The sequence below is a fragment of the Xiphophorus maculatus genome, chromosome 14 (genome assembly GCF_002775205.1).
Source record: "Xiphophorus maculatus strain JP 163 A chromosome 14, X_maculatus-5.0-male, whole genome shotgun sequence".
NCBI classification, from domain to species: Eukaryota; Metazoa; Chordata; class Actinopteri; order Cyprinodontiformes; family Poeciliidae; genus Xiphophorus; species Xiphophorus maculatus.
In genome coordinates, this window is record NC_036456.1 from 9,072,784 (window position 1) to 9,096,344 (window position 23,561).

Here is a 23,561-nt window from a genome sequence, read left to right on the forward strand (position 1 = left end):
AGCTGCGCCAATCCGCCTGTCAACCTCCTTCTCCCTTCTTCCCTCATTCATGAAGAAGATCCCAAGATCTCCTCCACTTGGGGCAGGCTCAAGACCATGGCCTCGGATTTGGAGGCACTGATCCCCATCCCGGCCGCTTCACACTCGGCTGCAAACTGCTCCAGCGAGAGCTGCAGATCATGACCTGATGAAGCCAATAGGACCACATCATCCGCAAAAAGCAGAGATCCTAAAACCACCAGAATGGATCCCCTCAACACCTTGGCTGCGCCTAGAAATCCTGTCCATGAAAGTGATGAACAGAATCGGTGACAAAGGGCTGCCCTGGCAGAGTCCAACTCTCACTGGAAACGAGCCCGACTTACTGCCGGCAATGCAGACCAGACTCTGACACCAGTCATACAGGGACCTGACAGCCTGTATCAAAGGGCCCGGTACCCCATACTCCCGGAGAACCCCCCACAGGCCTCCCCGAGGGACACGGTCGAATGCCTTCTCCAAGTCCACAAAACACATGTAGACCGGTTAGGCGAAATCCCATGCACCCTCCAGGACCCTGCCAAGGGGGTAGAGCTGGTCCAGTGTTCCACACTTGTGACCCCTCCATAATTAGAGCACACCCTCCGGTCCCCCTTTTTGAACAGGGGGACCACCACCCCAGTCTGCCAATCCAGGGGAGCTGCCCCTGATGTCCATGCAATATTGCAGAGTCGCGTCAGCCAACACAACCCTACAACATCCAGAGCTTTAAGGAACTCCGGGGGGATCTCATCCACCTCCAGGGCCTTGCCACCGAGGAGCTTTTTAACCACCTCATGACCTCATCCCCAGAGATTGGAGAGCCCAACCCAAAGTCCCCTGGCTCAGTTTCCTCATTGGAAAGCATGTTGGTGGGATTGAGGAGGTCTTCAAAGTATAGGGTTAGGGTTTAACATCACCATCCCCACTATAAACAGTGTGGTGCTGTACTGCTTCCCCCTCCTGAGATGCCGGATGGTGGACCAGAAACTGTTTGTGTAGAAATATACATATTTCTATACCACTACATGTAATTAAAATAAGTCTAATAGCATGAGGACAAGTTACAGTAAAAACAAAGCAAGACAGCTAGAACTAACTGTACCTGTTTTCATGTCGGAGCCAACAGCGCCCTCTTGTGGATCATGTGGATCTTCTGTTGAGATGGTTAAAAAAACACAAACCTGAAGGTTAAACCCCGTTCTGACTGAGTTATGTTCTGCTGCTGTAAATCAAATGTCTTACTCATCGTCCCAACATTTTTCCCTTCAATCTGGGAGTACACAGTGTTTATGGATTTATCTGTAAAGAAAATAATCAAGGATTATACAGTTACACAACATTAGGCCTTCTAGGTGACCAATTGGCAGCATTCTTAACTACTTTACTTTGACAATAATGGTCCACTGATCTTATTGACATCACAAGATTTCGAAGTTACAAAGTTGGGCCTACGGGTAATGGGATTCATTAAAAATGTATTTAAACAATTCCAACAGTACAATGAGGACTTCTTTTTCAGAAAACACACAACAATCTGAGAATGTAAAATGTTATGACTCTTAATTCATCGCAGAGTAAAACCGGAAGGCATGCAGCCAGTAGCTTTACAAGCCCATATTTGTAACCCCTCTCTGACTTTTAGGTTTAGTCCCAACATGGTTGGAGCAATAATATTTTGGAGTGGGTAATTCAGAGTCCTGATGTAATAACTGTGGAGATTCTCTGGAGGGAGCTAAAGATTAGGATTAAGGTGACGACAAGGTGCCATTACAATTTAAATACTCTGAGTTCATCACCATTGATAAATCTTTAAAATAGGAGTGGAAACACACAAAACCTGGTCAGCAAACCATGAGAAGGGTTTTATTATCAGTACCTGCAGATCCTTTTTTCACAATAGTGTAAACAGTGACCACTTCTGGACCAACACAAAGTCCTGTTGAGTCGAAAAAAAACCCCCAAAAAACCCCACCAAAACAAAGATCAAACCAGCTGTATGTAACCAGTATGTAACTTTTTATTAAACTATATATATATATATATATATATATATATATATATATATATATATTTGTGTTTTTATCTACTTAAATAAAAACACACACACACACTCCTACTTATGTCGTGACAATTTAATGTAAGATAGATGAAGTGGAAAAAAAACAAAAAAAAACAAGCTCCTCTGCCTTTTCCCAGTGCTAACACCAAGAATACATCACTGAGTCAGAAACAACCAATCAGAGCTAGGAGGAGGGTCTTAGTGTTGTCAATCGCTCTCTTGCTACCACCAATGCTAATGCTACTTTCACAGCCACAGATGAAGGTGGATGGCCTTTTTTCCAAACAGTATGTTTTTCCACCATCGGCACATTGAGCAGTATTGATTGACAGCACTAAGACCCTCCTCCTAGCTCTGATTGGTTGTTTTTGACTGGGAGCGGTGCATTTTTAGAATAAAATGGGATTTATTAAAATATTACATTTAATTTACAATTAATGTTAAATTGTTCATTTTCTCATTTGTTTGTGCTGCAGTAAAACAATTAAGACCATTAGGAAACACTACTATTTAATGAATATCTGAATTACATCACTGTGTTGTAGAAACTATGTCATTTATTCATGTTTATACATTTGTACATGTATATACTTATGCACATTTCTATAAAAACCGGCTTCAATATACAAACTGCGTCACAGTCTTGTATTTATTATGAACAGCACAGTTGTAAAAGCTATGCTGCTTAAAACCTTTGAAAAGTCTGCTTTAGAAATGTAAAATAAACCCACCGGACAATAAAGACTTGAAATGAAAGATGATAATATTTAGCCTAAGCCAGAGTCCAAGACAGAAACTGGAGCCACATTAGAAGATAAAATGATCAGTAACAATCTAATCAATCAGGTGTTTATCTGACCTTCATGCTGAGCTGTAATTATCTGGTCTCACATTAATGTAAACAGAACCTTCTTCTGGATCAGGAGGTCTAAAGTAGATGTAAAAAAATGTCAAAGAAAAGTTTGTATCTGAATGCAATTATCAATCAATCAATCAATCAAATTTTATTTGTATAGCACATTTCAGCAGCAAGGCATTTCAAAGTGCTTTACATCATATCAAACACAGAATCACAATGCAATATAGAATCAATCATTAAGTCAAGTTCCATCAATAAATTTGTAATTGATTACATTTCAAATACAATTCTAAACAGGTGGGTTTTCAGTTGAGATTTAAAGGAAGTCGGTGTTTCAGCTGTTTTACAGTTTTCTGGAAGTTTGTTCCAGACTTGTGGTGCATAGATGCTGAAAGCTGCTTCTCCTCGTTTGGTTCTGGTTCTGGGGATGCAGAGCAGAACCAGAACCAGAAGACCTGAGAGGTCTGGAAGGTTGATACAATAAAAGCATATCTTTAATGTATTGTGTTGCTGAGCCGTTCAGTGATTTATAAACTAACAACAGTATTTTAAAGTCTATTCTTTGAGCTATAGGGAGCCAGTGGAGGGACTTTAAAACTTTAAAAGAGACATTGGAAATATTCACCCCCTTACTGATAACCAGGTCCAGTGTGTGTTGCTTGTTTGACATGTTGCGTTAGACCAAAAGTCTGTAAAATATTAGAAAGTTTTTTTGCCCCTCTGTCTTGGGGGTTGTCAACATGAATGTTGAAATCACCGACAATTATTAAACAATCATAATCAATACATATGAGAGATAAAAGCTCATTCAAGTTAGTAAAGAAATTTTCCATGTATGTTGGAGTTTTGTATGAAGTTAGTGTCAAAGTTAGTTTGTGGCTTTTAACCTCAATTCCAAGATACTCAAAACAGGCGAAGTGACCCAAGGAAAGTTTACTACAATTTATGGTATTCTTAAATACTGAAGCCACGCCTCCTCCTTTTTTATGTTTTCTATTCTCACTGAAGAAACTGTAGTTTGGAGGCGGTGATTCAATTAGTACGATCGGTTCATTATTGTCATTCAACCATGTTTCTGTCAGAAACATAACATTGATATTAAGCTCAGTGATGAAATCATTAATGAATAGAGCTTTAGCACAGAGAGATCTGGCATTTAAAAGAGCTAGTTTAAGTGACTTGGAGGCCAAAAGTTCTTCAGTCTGAGGTTTGATTTAGGTCCGCTGAATTTTTGTTTCTGTTTTTTGTAAATTTTCTTCTAGTGATCCGGACAGGTAATGTCCTCTTTCACAGTTAAGTAAATTAATAAGATCTATTTTGTAGATGCTCGGATACTATGTTTATCATTTCATTCCTGATGGGGATAATTGTGAGCTTGTTACAACTTTGAATTGTTTTTATGAACCAAACTCATGGTTATAATATAATTATATGTTGTCATACTGAGCAGCAGAACCATAATATCTGTAGATTAATTCTGACATAAAAATTAAGCTCAGCAAACAAAATATTCAGGTGTTTCACTTTGTTGTTTTGTGTTTGTCAGAAGGAATGACTCTTAAAGTAGACACTTTGATATTTTTATACATTTAATAAAACTGTTTTATTATGAAGAAAAAAGTTACAACAAAGTGATGTTATGTCCAAATTAATACTGATGTTTATTCTGTGACTAACCATGCAGCAGAAAGCTGTAATCACTTTCAGTCTGGTTCACTCCATGATTAGTGGTCGGCCTCTGGCTGCTGCTTTCAGACTGAAATGACCTAAAAATATTAAAGTGGATAAAATTTAACTATGAAACAAAGATCAAGAGTTTATGACTATGATGAAAGAACAGATATTTCATTCTGACCTGATGCAGCTCAAATCTGGAGAAGATAAAAAAAGCCATTTAGATCATCGACAACAGAATTAAATTGATGAACCGAATTTCAAAAGTCATATTTTAATACACGTGATTCAATAACACATTATTTCAGGTTAGAAGCAATAAAATGAGAAGAAAATGTTCTGACCTTTGGACCGTCTGCAGCGCCACAACAAGAGCAGGAGGACAATGAGAACGATTCCACTAACTGGTCCAACGATCAACATCACAGGAAATGAAGAGATGACAGGACTGGATACAGTTACTGGAAACACAATAAATCATAAAACATTTATTTTAGTCCTCATTTTATTCAACAGCAACAGAAACATTTTATTAGTGTGTTTATTAAAATTACAAACTGCAGCTTTAACTTGATATTGTTAAATTGTGATTCTATGTATTAAAAACAAACATCTGTTCATCTCAGAGGACAGATCTATCACACCTGGTGGGTTTAATAGGGTGCAGGTCATTTTTCTGACTTTTATTTGTACAATGCACAATATTGTAACGACTATTTTATTGTGTTTATATGTCTATAATTATAAGACATTCCTCTAGTTATTATCTTTCATTAGAGCCTCAGTGATGACTGTATGTTGAATCACTGAGGAGTTTCAGTCATTTGAAGTTTATATATCAGACGTTGTCCAGTTGTTGTCCAGATGTGCCATTTCTCTAATGAAATTTCACATTAAGTATCTGGAGAACATAGAAAAACACTCACACACATGAACATGTCCATTTTTTTTTTTTGCACGATTTTGATCAATTTTTAAATCCACAAACAGAATACTTAATTCTACATTTTCATTTTATTGTCCAGTCCAAACATTCAACACTCAATGTTACATAGAAATAGACATGAAAAGTTTTGGCAAAGCAAAAAGTTTCTAATTTGTTTGTGTCACAAACTTAATATCTGCATATTAATTACAGTTGAAGGATTTTTGACTGCAAAAATAAAAATATATAAACATCTTATTTGACATTTTGACATCGTAAGAGACCAAGCTTTTGCATTTACTCCAAATGGTTCAAGAACAGCAGCTGCTTTAATTTGGTTAAACCTTTTCAGGCGTTTTTGATCATTTAGATGTGGCTGTTACAAACTGTGGTTATTGAGTGGTGAGGACGACGCGGTGGACCCAGGTTGTAGAGCAAATGATGATGGTTTTAATGAAGAAATCACAAAATACAAAGTCCAGGCAGCACAGGTGAGCAATAAGGCAAAGAGCTCAAACACTGGTAGCAACTGGAATACAAACTGGACTCGAACGAGGGAAAGGTAGACGACACATGACTTTAGACTTTAGACTAGGACCCGACAGGGAAACACAGATGGGATTAAATACACAGGGAAGGTAATCAGGGAACAATAGAGACAGCTGGGAGCAATAATGGCCAGAGAGACAGGAACTAAATTAACACACAGAGAATAAAACCACATCCTCACAGTGGCCAGTTAGAAAATGTTTTACTCTAATTTTGCTGAAAAAAAGTTATCTACTGTTATTTTGAGGTAGTAGTGATGTAACTGTATCAGAGATCATAATATCATAAGAAACTAATATGAGTGAATATTGATGTTATTAAAGGAATCCTGCTGCATTTAGTTTTGCTGATCTATCCTCACAGTTCAGACCAGGTCAAACAAACTTGTATCACAACAATGAGCTGCTTAATCTAAACAAAAAGACATTTAAAGAGAAATCTGACTAAAATAGTTCAACACTCAACTTGTTAACTCCTAGAACTTTTCTGTTTTATTCTTTAGATAAATAACAACTTTGGGAACAATGTGCACATAGCAACACAAATTATAACAGTTGTGGTTTTATTATTGTAACTTGTTAAAGGAAGTGAACAATAAAAATCAGCTCCTTGTTTTCTGCAGTTAAAAATTCATAACTCAAATTAGGCCTAGTCAGTTTTATTCTGGTCTGTCCAGGGAAGAAACTTCATTTAATCCAACATATCAGGAAAACATTTTTTCTACAATCTGTTCAGAAAAAAACAACAATTAAATCACCTGTTATGGTTTCACTCCACTGTGTTGAAGAATACCAGTCATCTCTGATTCTACACTGACACATGTAGTTTCCACTGCTGGACTCAGAGACATTGAAAGTCCAGTCTTTACTGTCTGTCCACTGTATTATTGACCCAGATCTCCTCCATTCACACGTCCACTCAGTGGTTTCTCCTCCCTGGACCTCACATGTCAGAGTGATCGACTCACCACTGAAGATATGAGAACCGTTTGGTTGTCGAGTCACAAAAACCTTGTTGGAAACTGTTTACATCAGATATGGGCAGAAAAATTAAATCACATGAGAAATTTTAATTTCATAGTTTTAGTTTCAAACAGTCTTATAGAAAAAACTTACACATTATTTCAATGATGTTCTCAAGGCTTGAATGACTGTAGAATGAGGGATTTCCTCTCTTTCCATCACACTTATAGATTCCTCCTTGTGTCACAGTGATTTCTCTGTTTTCTTCATTATTTCTGCTGAATTCAACAAAAGAAGAATCTGAGGTCCGCCTGAACCATTTGTACTTCCATCCAGCAGAGGGCTCCACTGAGCAGCTCAGTGTCACACTGCCCCCTACTGGTATGGTTGATGAACCTGCTGTCAGTTTGGCTCCAGGTTTATCTCCTGTTAACATGAATTAAAATTGGTTAATTTTCAATAATTTAAAAAAACATACAAGTCTTGTAGCAGAACAAGCTACAGACTCGTTAACTGAAATAAATGAGATCGGAAAATTACTGAAAATATGTCAACAATGTAGAACTTCATTAATATGAATTATTCTGGTAGTTATTCATCGTTTCAGCCATACAGATTAACAACCAGCCTCTGATTATTGTGAGACTTCACAAAAGTAAACCTGATATAGAAACTTTTTCTAATAGAAAGGTTCAATCTGTGTGTGTGTGTGTGTTTGTATGTGTGTGTGGGAGTTAAGCATTAATTCTGACAACTCAACTATGGACTAAATCAGCCACATTTTCATTTACAAGTGTCAACTTACTTGATACAGACAGTCTGATGGTTTCACTCCTCTGTGTTGAAGAATACCAGTCATCTCTGCTTCTACACTGACATGTGTAGTTTCCACTGCTGGACTCAGAGACAATGAAAGTCCAGTCTTTACTGTCTGTCTTGTGTATTATTGACCCAGATCTCCTCCATTCACACGTCCACTCAGTGGTTCCTCCTCCCTGGACCTCACATGTCAGAGTGATCGACTCACCACTGAACATCTGAGGCCAGTTTGGTTGTCGAGTCACAAAAACCTTGTTGGAAACTGTTTACATCAGATAAGAAGAGAAAACTCAAATCACATGAGAAATATTAATTTCATACTTTTAGTTTCTAAAAGTCTTTAAAAAAACTTACACATTATTTCAATGATGTTCTCAAGGCTTGAATGACTGTAGAATGAGGGATTTCCTCTCTTTCCATCACACTTATAGATTCCTCCTTGTGTCACAGTGATTTCTCTGTTTTCTTCATTATTTGTGTTGAATTCAACAAAAGAAGTGACTGAGGTCCGTCTGAACCATCTGTACTTCCATCCAGCAGAGGGCTCCACTGAGCAGCTCAGTATCACACTGCCCCCTACTGGTATGGTTGTTGAACCTGCTGTCAATGTGGCCATGGGTCTGTCTGATGTTATAAAAACAAATATTTGATTTTATATAAAATACTGCAATTAAAAGCTTATTATAAAGAGTGATGCTTCTCTCAGAAAAGTAAATATGTGAAAAATCTGTAAATGCATTTTATTGTCATCTTTGCTTATTATAGATACTTTTTAGAAAGTAAAATAGAAAAAGAATTAGTTTGAAATTGTTTAATTAAATAACATGAAAGAGTTCATTCTCTTTTCTGAAAAGATAATGTGGTTAACTCTACAATTAAGCAAATCTATATATTCACATTAAGGTAAATAATATTTTCTTTGTTTTGTTGCTCTTTTTGAAATTTGTGTCTCACTTGACTTTATAAAAATCAAACCCAGTAATTATGTATGTGTCATATTTCAGACACTATTTTATCAACAAAAAAATCTGCTTGAAATAATGAAATAAAATACAGATAGCAAATGCATGTTTTTTTTTAGGGCTGATATAAAACTTTGTAATTCTTTAAAATATTCAGGTCTTACCTGAGACAGTAACAGTGACAGTTTTACTGCACTTATTGTCAGATGAACCCTTCCAGCATACACAGCACTGAAATTCATGTCTATAACTAGTAGATATACGTTGAAAACTGAAACGTTTATCTGACTGATAGGGAACAAATTCTTGACCATTCCTTTAAAGCCGGTATTTCCAGTCAGTGTCTCTTCCTACATTCATGTCACAGATAAATGTAACAATCTCTCCATCATAAAAATTCAACCAGTTGGGTTCAACAGTCAGCACAGGATCTATAACAGAACCAACATTCAGCAAGTTTGTCTTTTGATTTATAACAAAAACACATCAAGATAAAAATTAAAAGATAAACACAGAATAATATCTGATATAAAAGATAAACTGGATTCTGTTCCTGAGAGGATAAATTATTAAAAACAGATTAAAGGCTGAAATTACCAAGAGTTTGTCCACAGCAGAGCAGTGTGTTCAGCACTGAAATAAAGGTTGAAAGTTCATCAGCATAAATAATAAATTAATTAAATTAAATCAAAAATATTTGCCAAACCCTCACACTCAGCTATGACTCTGTTTACCTGTTAAATAAATGCAACTATGATAAATATATTGAGTATTTATTTGTTCTGATAAGAATAAGATCAAATGTTTTAGTTTATTGTTGTTTTTCTGATGAGTTAAAACTTCATTTTATAAACTTCACATCCTGACTGAAGACAGAACATCTGCAGACGTTCTGCACGGCTACGGAAACTTCACACTCATCTCTACTGGTAAAAACGTGATAAAAGTTTTTAATGAATAATTTAAGTCTCTTGTATCAGATCATGTTTCATTTTTCATCTTTGTTATATAATATTTTCATTTCTCCCACATTAGTTGTATGGGATATAAAGTTCTGTGCTAAAGTCTGATTTTACAATAAACAGCTTTTCAAAATGTTTGCACAGAAATGTTTGTGTTAGTAATTTGTCACTGAAATAACCTGTTTGAAGTTGCAGCAAACACATCAAGAACAAATGGTTATACTAAGTAAAGCTACACAAATACAATGGAAGATAAAGTAGATATTACAGCAGACAAGATGTCAAAGACGATGTTCTTCTAATCTGCATCATTCATACAGATAAAGTGATCTACTTACAGAGTGAGACCAGAACCCTGGGTGAGGTGTTCCCCATCCTGACCTCAACCTGGAACCATGTGTTGCTCTGCTTTGGTCCAATAATCTTCCTTTCATAACATGCTGCCTCTGCAACGTCTCTAGAGAAATGGAGCCGTCTGAAACAGGATCAACGTTTTATCTGAGAATGACGGGACAACGTTTATTTTAAACACTGACATCACTGCACTGAGTTTCTGCTGTGATGTTTCCGCTCCAATAATGAGAAGTTGTGGTAAAAGAAGCACATCACGTTTTTTCTTTTTTTTTTACAAAAGGTTTAAATGAAATCATTAGATAAGTTTATTTTTCTTTTGTTTTTAGTGAAAACCATAAAATAAAATTCACATTGAATAAACTGTAAACAGCATTATTGTAACAAATGAATAGTTTAAATGTTTAATCCACTACTTGGTTTGTGTTGCGTGCGAACTCTCTGGCAAACAAACCATAAAATCCCCTTTTCATCTAAACACAAGTGATGGTGAGAATGATCTCACCTATCACAGATATATAAGGTCTTAGGTGTGAATAAACAGACATGAGATCAGACAGTGTGAAATAGTTTGGAGTTTAAATAGATTTAAGAAGAAACTCTAAAAATGTACGGAGAGTGAAAAAAAGTTTGTGAATTTTATTTAGGGGCGTCCGTTTGTGAGACAGAAAGGATGGAAAATCTTCTTTTCAGCAGAACAATCCTCTAACAATGATATCAATCAAACCTACACCACACACTGACCTTTAATTTTTAACTTCATCCATAAGCGTATTAACCGGGGTGAGGGGGAGGGGGGATGTCTTCCCCCCAATATTGGAGACAGTCACATTCTTTCAACCCAATAATTTCACCGCAGTTGCGAAGAATTTTGAAATCTTCCACTCAGGTGCTTTTATTTTAAAGGAGAACCACAGCGCCTTCAGCACAGCGCTTCCTCCCTCCTCTGAAAGGCTCAGAGTGTTGGCACTGGGTCTGTTTCCCATCAGAATGATATCAGGCGTTTCAGCTAATTTCTCTCAATCTGAGAAAAAAAACATCATACCTAAAATATAAGTACTAGCACTTCTCACACAGGTAAAAAAAAATTAAAGAGACACATAAAAAAAAGGATGTACTTTAAATATCCATTTTCTGTGTGTGTGTGTGTGTGTGTGTGTGGTGGGGCAGCGCCAAACTGGCCCTTTGCATCTTTCAAACAGTTTTTAAACATGAAGCCTGACATTTGCAGTGAATAATGTCTCAAACTGTCACCATGTTCTGACAGTAGAATATGAGACAGATATTCTGTGAAAAAAATAAAAATAAATCAAGCTAATCTGCCTCCTCCCACTGGTCCTACTGCCATATTTGTCTCTACAATAAATAAGTTCAAACATAATTAAAATGAAAAAAGTTCAATTAAACATCAACTGTCTCAATCTCACCAGAGCTCTGTTTTTCACTTAAATCAACAGACATCCTTCATATCAAAACAATCGTTAAGGTTTCATATAAACATTAAATCGCAAGTTTTCCCTTTTTTTTCTGCGTTTTGAGCTCGTTGAGTTTCGTAACATTTCCCACTTCTTCATTTTAGCATTTCCCACTTCTTCATTTTAGCTTGACCAAACAACATTTCAACATTTCCTATCAACTTAGCTAGAATTTCTCACCCAATTGACTCCAATCAGCAGAAAACGAAGAACAAATGTGATCAGATATTTCAAGTTTTGGTTGTCCAGTACATTTCCACCTTACAATCACTTATGAAGAAACTTTTCACTCCTTAGGAGATGTGAATAAAAAAATGTGTTCATGTTACTCTGAACTACTAACAAAAGATAAAACAGAAATCTGAAAGGTAAATAAACATGTCAGTGGTTTTGAATTCATTTTTTCACAAGAGAGAGAGAGAGAGAGAAAAGTCTGACTCATGAATCCAGAGATACTGGACTTGTTGCCCCAATTAAACTAAAATAACTTTAAATTTTACTAATAATTCCATTAATTATACATTCCAGGTGATTGAAGATAACCACCATCTTACCACAGAATGCTTCTTGTGAAAATATTTGTGTGTTTTTCAGTCTCATTGGTGTATTTATATACACTACCTGGCCAAAAATAAAGTCGCCACCTGGATTTAACTAAGCAAATAGGTACAAGTCTCCTATTGGATAAGTACTGCATAGGCGATTATCTTTCAGCTGGCAACAAGTTATTTAACCCCAGCTGATGCAATGAGTAACTCCTCATTTCTTAAACAACCATGGCAAAAGACACATCCTGTGGTCGTGGAAAAGACGTTAGTCTGTTTAAGAAGGGTCAAATCATTGGCATGCATCAAGCAGAGAAAACATCTAAGGAGATTGCAGAAACTACTAGAATTGGGTTAAGAACTGTCCAACGCATCATTAAAAACTGGAAGGATGGTGGGGAACCATCGTCTTCCAGAAAGAAATGTGGTCGGAAAAAAATCCTGAATGATCGTGATCGGCGATTATTTAAACGTTTGGTCAAATCAAATCGAAGAGAAACAACAGCAGAACTCAGGAGTATGTTTAATTGTGAATGCAAAAGCATTTCCACACGCACAATGCGAAGGGAACTCAAAGGGTTGGGATTGAACAGCTGTGTAGCCGTAAGAAAACCTCTAATCAGTAAGGCTAACCAGAAAAAAAGGCTTCAGTTTGCTAGGGAGCATAAAGATTGGACTCTGGAGGAATGGAAGAGGGTCATGTGGTCTGATGAGTCCAGATTTACCCTGTTCCAGAGTGATGGGCGCATCAGGGTAAGAAGAGAGGCAGGTGAAGTGATGCACCCATCATGCCTAGTGCCTACTGTACAAGCCTGTGGGGGCAGTGCTATGATCTGGGGTTGCTGCAGTTGGTCAGGTCTAGGTTCAGCAACATTGTGTGCCCAAAGAATGAGGTCAGCTGACTACCTGAATATACTGAATGACCAGGTTATTCCATCAATGGATTTTGCCTTCCCAAATGGAACGGGCATATTCCAAGATGACAATGCCAGGATTCATGGGGCTCACATTGTGAAAGAGTGGTTCAGGGAGCATGAGACATCTTTTTCACACATGGATTGGCCACCACAGAGTCCAGACCTTAACCCCATTGAGAATCTTTGGGATGTGCTGGAGAAGGCTTTGCGCAGTGGTCAGACTCTCCCATCATCAATACAAGATCTTGGTGAAAGATTAATGCAACACTGGATGGAAATAAATCTTGTGACACTGCAGAAGCTTATTGAAACAATGCCACAGCGAATGCGGGCTGTAATCAAAGCTAAAGGCGGTCCAACAAAATATTAGAGAGTGTGACCATTTTTTGGTGGCGACTTTTTTTTTGGCCAGGCAGTGTATGTTGTTTGTCACTGTGGTTTCTTCTCTTTTTTCTCTCTTTCTGCAGAAACAGTTTCCTAATGCGTTGTTTTCTTTCTTTCTTCCTCTTTTCTCATCTCCCTACTTTCCTTTAGACTTTTTGCCAGTCCTCTCTTTGTTTCTTTTTTCTGTTGTTTGCCCTTTCCTGTCTCTGTGTCCACTGCATTTGAAATAAAACCCAAAGCAATTTCTAACAAAAGAAGAAGAACGGAGGTAGAGTTTGGCCACTTTAGGTTTTTGTAAATTCTGATACATTTTTCAACTCATGTTCAATTGTATAAAATCCTTCAGTCTCATTCAATAGGAAGGTAATTTGGATAGCATCATTCTTACACATTGTAATTCAATGTGACAGCAAAATAAAGGAGCAGAGGTAAAGAGAACTGCATTACAATACAACTTTTAAATGAAAAATCATATATTTTATAAATCACATAAAGGAAATATTAATGTAAATTTGAGGCCCATTTTTAGACCTGACTGAGAAGAACCAGTAGATTTTGCCCATCTGCAGAATCAGGTGATATGTGAGTACACACATGATCAACTCCATTGTGGGGAGGCCAAAGGTCACTCAGTGCCTTTTACACAATCAGCAATAGTTTGAATTAAATCCTTTGACAGACATTAATCAGATGAAGTGATTTAAGAACTGGTTCACTGAAATCTGTTTTCCTCAAAGATAGTCAGGACTCTGCCAGCAGCAATCTGGATATGAGCTGCAGCAGTGTAATTGTTTTCTTTTTTTTTTAAGACATGATTTTGAAATCTGTGCAGATGAAATAATAATAGTAATCTAACCTATTGAGGATAAACGCATGTAAGAGTTTTTCCAGAGTTTTTAATCAGAGAATACTTTATTGGTTGTTTTCTAGTTCTGATGTTTGTAGTCAGACTTAGGACAAATATTTGGAGTGAGTCAACATTAGGAAAACATTAAGCAGGGCTTTCAACCTTGAAGACATCAAACCATCACCAAAGTTCAAATCTCAAATTGCCAGAAAACCTGGTATTCAGAACAGAAATTTGGGAGTTTTATTGCTATAAAACTCCAAAATTTTATAGCAAAAAGATTTTCCATTTAATTATTGAGTCAAGTATAAATCATTTTTGAGATGCTGTTTATTTTAGATAACAGCTAAACAATGAGAGTTTTAATGCTTTTTGGCTTTTCTGGACATGGGACCATCACTAGCCACAGCTGTTCCTGACTCGTTAGCATAAACTGCTGCATCTGCTGAACGACTCCGTTTTCCTGTGAATTGAGAGATAAAAAGATTGTATATTTAAACTGGAAGGCTGTAATGTATCTGCATACACATTTCAATCGGCATCTTTTAATATGTTATTCGTTATCTGGTAATTGTCAGCGTAACACATGTGCAACTCAAATAAAAAGAGGCGACAACTAAACATTCTTAAACCCTCTAACTGGGCAAAAGGGCCTTGAAATAAATGTCTCTCTTTCTTTACCTTTAGTTTTTTTCTTGGCTTTTTTCAAATGGTTCATCTCAGTAGACGCTGCTGTACAGTCTGAAAAAAAAATACAAGCCCAGAGAATCGGACATTTCGTAAAGAAAAATACATTTACAAGGACAGGTGTGAGAGAAACCAAAGGGATGGGGGACACTGGTCTGTTTTCTTACAAATGAACAGAAACTATTACAAAATCTGAGTGGATGGTGTAATATGGTAGTGAAGTGTACATAAGAAATATGTTCACCTTTATCAAAAAGCACATCAATGAACATTTGATTTATCCACTATGTGACTGTTCTGTCATTTTCTGTTGATCTCTAGTGGCTGTATTTGTTAAATAAGGCAGATTATCGTCTAAACTGTAAGATGATGTGTAATTAAATTGAGTCTAATAGCATGAGGACACGTTACGGTAAAAACAAAGCAAGACAGCTAGAATTAACTGTACCTGTTTTCATGTCGGAGCCAACAGCGCCCTCTTGTGGATCATGTGGATCTTCTGTTGAGATGGTTAAAAAAAACACAAACAAACCTGAAGGTTAAACCCCTTTCTGACTGAGTTATGTTCTGCTGCTGTAAATCAAATGTCTTACTCATCGTCCCAAAGTTTTTCATTTCAGTCAGGGAGTACACAGTGTCTATGGATTTATCTGCAAATAAAATATTCAAGGATTACACATCAGTTGCATATCTTTATGCCACAAAGTTGGGGCCACAAGTATTGAGATTCATTAAACATTGTAGTTATACAATTCCAGGAGAACAGTGTGAATTTCTTTAGAATAACAGAAACAGAACAAATTTGAGAATAAAAAGGTTCTACCTCTCAATACCAGTGGAGACATGGAACTAAACGTAAGAAGGGATTTATTGCCAGTACGGTACCTATAGCTCCTTTTTTCACATTAGCATAAACAGCGACCTCTTCTGGATCAACAGGAAGTTCTGTTGAGGTGAAAAATAAAAAAGATAAAAACAAAAACAAACAAAAAAACAACGTTAGTAACAGTTCTGATCTCTGCTCTGATGCTGTAAATTGAATATCTTTTCATCTTACTCATCATCCCAACATTTTTCCCTTCAATCTGGGAGTAGACAGTGTTTATGGATTTATCTGCTAAAGAAATATTCAAGGGTTATATAACAGTTACACAACATTAGGCTTTCAGAGTGACCAATTGGCAGCATTCTTAACTACTCTGACAAAAATACTCTATATTCCTATTGATATTGCAAGATTTCATCAGCAATCATTTCTGAGTAAAGTCACACAACATGTAGCTCAGCCCAGATATGTGTAACACCTCTCAGACTGAGGCTTAAAGTAGTCTTTAATTTTTTCCAACATTCATGTAACAAGAATGGAGTGGCTAAGCCAGAGTCCTGATGTGAATCAGAAAACTGTGGAGAATCTTTGGAGGGAACTAAAAATCAGGCTGATGACAAGGGGTTATTACAATTTAAAGACTTTGAGCTCATCACCAAAGACAAATCTGTAAAATACCAGTTAAAACATACACAAGGCCACAGACAGTAAGCAGGGGTTTATTGCCAGCACCTGTAGCTCCTTTTTTCACCTTGGCGTAAACAGTGTTCACTTCTGGACCAACAGAAAGTCCTGTTGAGGTGGAAAAAAAGACCTGAAGGTTAAAGCTGCAAAATGTAAAGTTTTTTTTGTTTGTTTTTTTTTACATACATATATGTTTTTTACATACTTGTTAAAATTATCATTATGTCATCATAGTATAAGAGAAACAATTGGTGAAAAAAAGAAGAAAGAATCAAGCTCCTCTGTCTTTTCCCAATGCGAACGACAGAAATACACCACTGAGTCAGAAACAACCAATCAGAGATAGGAGGAGGGTCTTAGTGTTGTCAATCACTCTCATGCTCACCCCCCCTCCAGCTTGTTCTTTGCTAAGCTACAGCTGGTTCACCATAACATAGCCTGCAACAAATGCTAAGGCTACTTAGCATTCGCACAGATAATGGTGGACCAATTTTCCTGTTTTCCTGAAACTGCAAGTTGTTTTTTCCACAATTAGCACATTGAGCAGCATTGATTGACAGCGCTAAAACCCTCCTCCTTGCTCTGATTGGTTGCTTTTGACCGGGAGCGGTGCAATTTTGCAAACAGCAGTACTATCGCTGGGAGGAGGTGGAAGAGCTCTTTCCTTTCACAGATTGTCTGTGAAAGGATATATCATGACATGGCAACGGTTATTAAAAACATATTTCTGTAAGAGTTATACAACAGTTCTGACTTGTGTTCTGATTCAGTAAACTGAATATGTTTGCGTCTTACTCTTTGTTCCAAAGTTTTTTACTTCAAGCAGAGAGTACCCATTGTCTATGGATTCATCTGCAAATAAAATATTCAATGATTATATATCTGTTGCTTGTCATTAGCTTCCTAATTGACCAATAAGTGGCATTTTAACAACTTTAATAAAAAAATATTACACCATTCCTATTGACATTACAACATTTGAGTGACTAATTGAAAGAAGTGTTGATTACTGTAAAGCGTAAATAAGGATTAGAGGTTTAATAAATTAGAATATTATTGAAAAGATCATTCATCTCAGTGACTCAAATCAGCAGGTAAAGCACATTGTATATGTATAATACAATAAGATAAACACTTTTGTTTTTAAGTCTATGATGATCTGCCTCTTACAGCTACAGAAAACATGAATTACCTATAGCTTGTGTTTTCACATGTGACCAAAGAGCGCCCTCTTCTGGATCAGGAGGACTCCCTGTTGAGGTGAACAAACCCAAAGAACTGAAGGTCAAAATCCGTTCTGAATTCTGTTCTTCTGCTCTAAAATAAATATGTTTCCATCTTACTCTTTGTCCCAGAGGTTTTTAATTCAGCCAGGGAGTAAACAGTGTCGGATTTATCTGCAAGAAAAAAAATATCCACAGATTATATACGAGTTGTTCATGATTAAACTTCCTAATTTACCAACAAGTTACATTATAAACAATTATAACAAAAATACTCCACTGTTCCTGTTGACCTCTGAGGATCCGAGTGACAAACTGAGAGAAGGATTGTTTACTGTAAAGAATGAATAAAGACAAGAGGCTTTAATAATATACAGTTATTTTCAATACATTAGGATATTGTTAAAAACTTAATTCATTCCACAAATTCAGTTCACTAATTTGTGAACTGAATTTGATTTATTACACGCATAATATAGTTTTATTACAAGCAAACTGATTTTTTTTAAATACTTTTTTTTATTTATTTTTTTCTTAATTTTGACAATTATTTCTTCTGACAGCTAATGAAAACATGGGGTTTTGGTTTAGAATGTTTAGTCAGACCACTTAAAAAAACATTTAATACAGAAATGTGGGACAAATTAAATGTATTTTTATGACCTGCTGAAAGGTTTTCAAGAGCTGCTTTCAATCTGACAAACAAGCCTCACCAGAACACATGCTCCAATTTTTTTTAACGTGACTGCAAATAAGTCAGCAGGCAAAACAAAGTGCAAAGTCTAAAAACATATATTTGCCTTGCTTATTTTCTATTCATTTAAGAAAGTGAAATTTAAAAAATACATGAATTACTGCATTAATCTGTGTTCTAACCCTCAGGGTGGGAGGTGTACATCTCACTGTGGTTGACTCCATGATTAGCGGTGAAGCTCTGATTGGAGATCTGTGATGGATTTAATCTAAAGCAGAAGAAATGTGACCACTTTGTTAGAAAAACAACCAGAAAAGAGCAATAAAGACACACAGAAACGATTTTGCGAAAAGAGACGATGAGATGTCATGTACTCACCTCACGTGCCGAAAATCTGTGAAAATAATTTTTATATAGTGTCATTCATATTATGTTGGGGTTTTTTTTGTCGTAATATCAGAATGCATCTGTGTTCTTGATTAATTTGAAATACAATGAGCCTGATCCAGAAGAGGTGGTGCGGGGGGGGGGGGAGAAACGTCTCACCTTTCGTCTGTCTGCTGCGCCAAAACAAGAGCAGCAGAATAATTAGACTGATTCCACCAAGGAGAGCAACAACCAGCAGCACGAGCAACAAAGAGCCGACTGGACCGCCGGACTCAACGGATACTGGAAATATAAAACACGAAAAAGGAATAGGTGGCATTTAAATGATGATTTTATCATCTCATTCTATGATTAAAAAGGGTGACTTAAAGTCAATTAGAAATAAAATCCACAGCACATAGAAATAAATAATTTAATCAACATCTTTGAAGGAGTGATGTTCCATTGGTGGTCTTCTTTTCATATGTTACACAGTAAAACATGAAATAAGAGGTGCATTGGAGGTGCATTTGCTTTTCTAAAAACTACATACAGTAACCTTTCAGGACAGTAAGTAAAACGTAACTCATCACTGTAAGGTAATGTTAGTATATGTATATTGATAGAAAGTAGAGATTTTATGTGTGAAGATGATGATTTATTTTTGTAAGAAGCCTCCAGTAGAGACTGTAAAGAATCAACACTGGTACAGTTAAAGGAGAGGATCTTCTGAATAATCTCAGTTTAAATGAAATAATGTGTTTCCTCGTCTCTTTCTGCACGTTGCCTTTCAACTTAAGGTCAACGAAGGCCTCTTGCACAAGAACGATAAATAAAGCAATGCTTTAAAGGTAAAGAATATTTTGTAAACGTGTACCTGGATACAAGACATTCTCTGGTCCTTTTCTATATTTTTTTTGTTATTAATTTAAATGATTAAAATCCGATTGTAATCATTTGCTCAATTAAATGTTGTGAGAAAATCTAAAATGCTCATAAGAATGTGACTTTTATATAGTGATAATTCAGTGTAAAATGTGTGTAAAAATATTCATTTTGAATTTGGAGGACGATTCTGAGTTTCTGTTTTGTTCTTTTTGAACAACTGGATATTTTTTTAAATGTAAAAAAAAAAAAATCCAATTCATTGTTATTTTGAAGTTTATTTTGGACTTATTAGATTTAATTCAGTTATTCTGTGAAACCTGAGGGGAAAAAAAGAGATGTTTACTAGAATAATCACTCAAAGAGAAAATGTTAAGCTCACAGTTCTTAGTGATATTGACGTGATCACTGTAGTCCGTGTAGTAAACTGGTTCTCCTCTTCCTCCTCTGCACCAGTACAGTCCTTCCTCTGAGACGCTCATTTGTCCATTTGAAAGGAAATCAGCATCTTGCGAGCTCACAGGCTCTGATGATTTTTCTCCTCGGTACCAGAAATATTTCAAACTAAACGGTGACGATGTGTTTAGTGAGCAGGTTAGTATCACGTTGCCTCCTACTGGCAGCTCTGTGCTGCCCATAGTCAGATGGGCCTTTGGTTTACCTGTTAGCGAGTTTAGCATAGAGACAACAAAAATATAAGAAACCAGCATAGATGTGAATCACACTTATAATTCTACATAGGAGACAGCGGGTCCACATTATATTCCATAAACTAGCTTCCTCATGTAATCTTTTTTCTGTAACGTTTGTATCTGATTAGTAGCCTCCAGTTTTGCTAAATTAAATGGCTTCTTTGAAAGTTTCATTTTCTAGATTTGTTCCAAATCTGAAACAGACCAATCAAACCTGGCCTGAATTATTCTAAGCAAGAGAGACATTGATGGAACCTTTATTTTCGTTATAATTGTTTTTCTTTGAGTGCACAGAAGATGAACACAATGATCTGACATTTGTTATAAGGAAGCTCTCTCCTGCCCTGTCGCAAGGCTCTGATGTGAGAGTCTGACTGACCCGAAGCCAGTTGCTTCTTTGAATTCGTTCTCAACATTCTTCAAAACCTTTAGCCCTCACATCAAATGCAGACATCATAGCTCAAAATAAAACCTTTTTCTAAATTCTCTTTCTTTATGAGACAATAGAGCGAGAGGAAGTAAGAAAACATTTTTTTTTTTTGTAAATAAAAGTTCCACACCACCCAAAATAATATTTTGGTTATGTTTATCTGTTATGCATAACACCCTGTCTCAGTTTTGGTGGTACATTTTTTTTATTTATTTAATAAATCCTTGAGAAACATACATTTCTGCAATTAAATTTTAGAAAACATGAAACTTACACATGACTTACGTAACACTGACAGTGAGATGGGTTCACTCCACTCTGTCGAAGAAAGCCAGTCATCTTTGAGAAAACCCAGACACCTGTAATCTCCTCCGCTGGACTCAGAAACACTGAAAGTCAAGTTTTTTTTCTGTGTCCTGTGTATGAACGACCCATCTCTCCTCCATTCGTACGTCCACCCAGTGGTTTCTCCTCCCTGGACCTCACATGTCAGAGTGATCGACTCACCACTGAACATCTGAGGCCAGTTTGGCCGTTGAGTCACAAAAACCTTGTTGGAAACTGTTTACAGCAGATATGAGCAGAAGCATGAAATCAGACAAGAAAAATCAGCATTTTTAGTTCTATTTCTGAATAAACTCACAGGTTATTTTGATTGTAATCCTGTTACTTGAATAACTTTGGAGGTTGTTCGTTTCTTTCACAAATTTGCATTGATAAAAACCTCCTTGTGTGACATTAATAATTCTGTTTAGTTTACTATCATTTTTGACTTGAACTCGGAGTCTACTATCATTTTGTGCCACCCCTACTGGGTGCGCCACACTGCCCCCTACTGGTATGGTTGTTGGACCTGCTGTCAGAATGGCTCTGGGTCTATCTGCTGTCATCAAGCACACAAAATGTTAAAAAATAATTTAAAAAGCACCAATGTTGTAACAACATGAATTTATATCACTCCTAATTTGCAAACTAATAAAGCGTCAACCTGTCTCTTTAAGTCAATCATTGTATAGTCCTGCCAGTTTGTAAAGAAAAATAAAATAAAAAGTAAAATTTTTTTGTAGTTGTTTTGTTTTCTGCTATAATTTACAAATGTCAATAGTTTACAGAAATCTAGATTTAATGCATTTTGGATATTGGATACTAAATATGCTTTTATTGTAGAGGGGAAAAAAACATTCCTTTCAAGTTTATAAATGTCATTGTTTAACACGTACATAAAAATGTCTCTAATCTTCCAGCTTGCAGGTGTTTTGTTATAGTGAGACACACTGGAAACCTTTAGGGGATCAGACAACTAAAACTGTGTCAAAAAATAAATTGTGTTCAAATGTTGGTAGGAATAAAAGTGAAGTTACCTTGAGCATGTCCACAGCAGACGAAGATGATCCACACTAAAGTAAATGTTGAACATTTGACACTAAACAAGTTAAAGCAAAACAACAGAAGGTTTCTGTTTTATATGTCCAGTCTGTCCAATGTCGATCAGATGTTCTGTTTATTAAATGTTTTTTTAAGAAAACGACTTAATATATTCTCGTACCAAGAGATCCGAATTTTGCCAATTTTTGTTGCGCAACAGATTTTTTTGTCTACAAAGGTCACGGCACGGTTCAGAAGTACTGCACAGCCATGAAAAAGAAAATGTAATCATTAAAAAGAAAAAGGTTTATCAACACTGTTCTGTTGACAAAGGTTTGACGAACATTTAACATACTCTGCACTAATCAACATGAAAAAGTGAAGTTATATACTTACTCGGTATGTCCAGTACGTAATATAAAGTGTGTTTCATCCTTATTTGTAAGCCAGATAATTCTGCCTTTTTAAAGTGTTTCAGCCAAATGCTGCAAAGAGAAAACCCACAGGACAGGAAATTAGTTTCAGTTCACACTGAGATCAGACCCCCGTTTCTATATTAGGTTTCGCCACAGAGAAATGTCATACTTCCTGTCCAATACCGAGAAATCTACAGCCAAGGTAAAGAAAAAACACCAACTTTTTTTTTTGTAAAATGGATTACCGTACATAGTTGTTGCCTACTAAGCAAAAACATAATTACTTGAACGACAAAATATGGCCCAACCACAATGGTGCATTATCTGAATGTGAAAAACTGAATGTATTTATCGTGTTGATCTTCAAGCAACCATCGTCTTCATGACCACATTAGTCTTTCAAAGTGCTGTGCAGGAAGTATGGTTAGCTCTGCTTTGCACACGGTTTCTGTTTGTGCCATTATTATGAAGTCTAAAGACTGTTCCATGTACACTGTGCAAATGTCACCGTACATAACTCATGCCAAGCTGCAGTAACCAGCTACAATCAAGCAATCACGACGACTGGCAGCCACTCTTTTTAAACTAATTGTTTTAATTCAACCCCATTTAAAGGTTTTCAAAGATGAATGGCTTAAATGACTTTTCTAGTCATTTGGTGGTGAATTGCTGGTGTATTTTGTATCATTGTTTTAACCCAATTGGGCCTGAGTTTAAGGTGATGAGTGGTGGTCACAGATTTATCTTATGGATTTTTGGGATGAAAACAGAATTTGTGGTTCCATTAACAATGAATAAAGGATGATCACAGATGACCAGCACCGTGTTTGATTGTGGGGATGATGATAATTTTCTGAAATGTTGTGTTCATTTCGAGTCAGATGTGAAGGGAAAAACGACTTTCAATGAGTTTTACCGTTTTATTGGTTCTGAGTATATTTTCAACATAGTGAGCCAGGCCTTTGTTTCTTTTTAGTCAGAA

At 36.4% G+C, this 23,561-nt stretch overlaps 2 protein-coding genes across 6 annotated transcripts; both read right to left on the reverse strand.

Annotated features, from left to right (window-relative positions):
* Positions 1–1,008: 1,008 nt before the first annotated feature.
* LOC111611058 (B-cell receptor CD22-like) lies at positions 1,009–22,674 on the reverse strand. The gene is made up of 23 exons (XM_023346678.1): positions 22,560–22,674; positions 22,345–22,423; positions 22,160–22,221; positions 21,084–21,359; positions 20,059–20,337; positions 18,972–19,094; positions 17,852–17,905; positions 17,701–17,760; positions 16,557–16,616; positions 15,884–15,943; positions 15,592–15,648; positions 15,447–15,497; positions 10,131–10,274; positions 9,428–9,463; positions 8,223–8,492; positions 7,855–8,130; positions 7,203–7,475; positions 6,845–7,108; positions 4,958–5,074; positions 4,795–4,810; positions 4,617–4,705; positions 1,264–1,320; positions 1,009–1,174 (listed from the first exon to the last, which is right to left on the reverse strand). The coding sequence occupies exons 1-23, from the start codon at positions 22,594–22,596 to the stop codon at positions 1,083–1,085; spliced, it is 2,832 nt and encodes a 943-aa protein (XP_023202446.1). The 5' UTR covers positions 22,597–22,674; the 3' UTR covers positions 1,009–1,082.
* LOC111611126 lies at positions 14,624–21,256 on the reverse strand. Of its 5 annotated transcripts, none has more exons than XM_023346800.1 (16): positions 21,073–21,256; positions 20,059–20,337; positions 18,972–19,094; positions 18,804–18,819; positions 18,608–18,693; positions 18,012–18,065; positions 17,852–17,905; positions 17,701–17,760; positions 17,304–17,360; positions 16,557–16,616; positions 16,056–16,112; positions 15,884–15,943; positions 15,592–15,648; positions 15,447–15,497; positions 14,993–15,052; positions 14,624–14,774 (listed from the first exon to the last, which is right to left on the reverse strand). In XM_023346800.1, exons 1-16 carry the CDS (start codon positions 21,074–21,076, stop codon positions 14,674–14,676), a joined length of 1,179 nt encoding a protein of 392 aa, XP_023202568.1. In that variant the 5' UTR covers positions 21,077–21,256; the 3' UTR covers positions 14,624–14,673. The 5 variants fall into 5 exon arrangements, with proteins under 5 accessions (XP_023202568.1, XP_023202567.1, XP_023202570.1 ...); XM_023346799.1 differs by having other exon boundaries at positions 16,056–16,115; XM_023346802.1 differs by lacking the exon at positions 17,304–17,360.
* Positions 22,675–23,561: the final 887 nt, after the last annotated feature.

Coding starts and splice junctions, on each gene's coding strand:
- LOC111611126 (XM_023346799.1), bottom strand. Junction 18,066..18,607: donor GTACACCTCCCACCCTGAGG/GTTAGAACACAG, acceptor CATTCTTTACAG/TAAACAATCCTTCTCTCAGT. Junction 15,053..15,446: donor TGGCTCCGACATGAAAACAG/GTACAGTTAATT, acceptor TTTTTTTTTCAG/ACTGTACAGCAGCGTCTACT.
- LOC111611058 (XM_023346678.1), bottom strand. CDS start 22,596: ATGAAACACACTTTATATTACGTACTGGACATACCGA. Junction 21,360..22,159: donor CTGCTGTGGACATGCTCAAG/GTAACTTCACTT, acceptor TGCTGTAAACAG/TTTCCAACAAGGTTTTTGTG. Junction 8,131..8,222: donor GAACATCATTGAAATAATGT/GTAAGTTTTTTT, acceptor TGATGTAAACAG/TTTCCAACAAGGTTTTTGTG.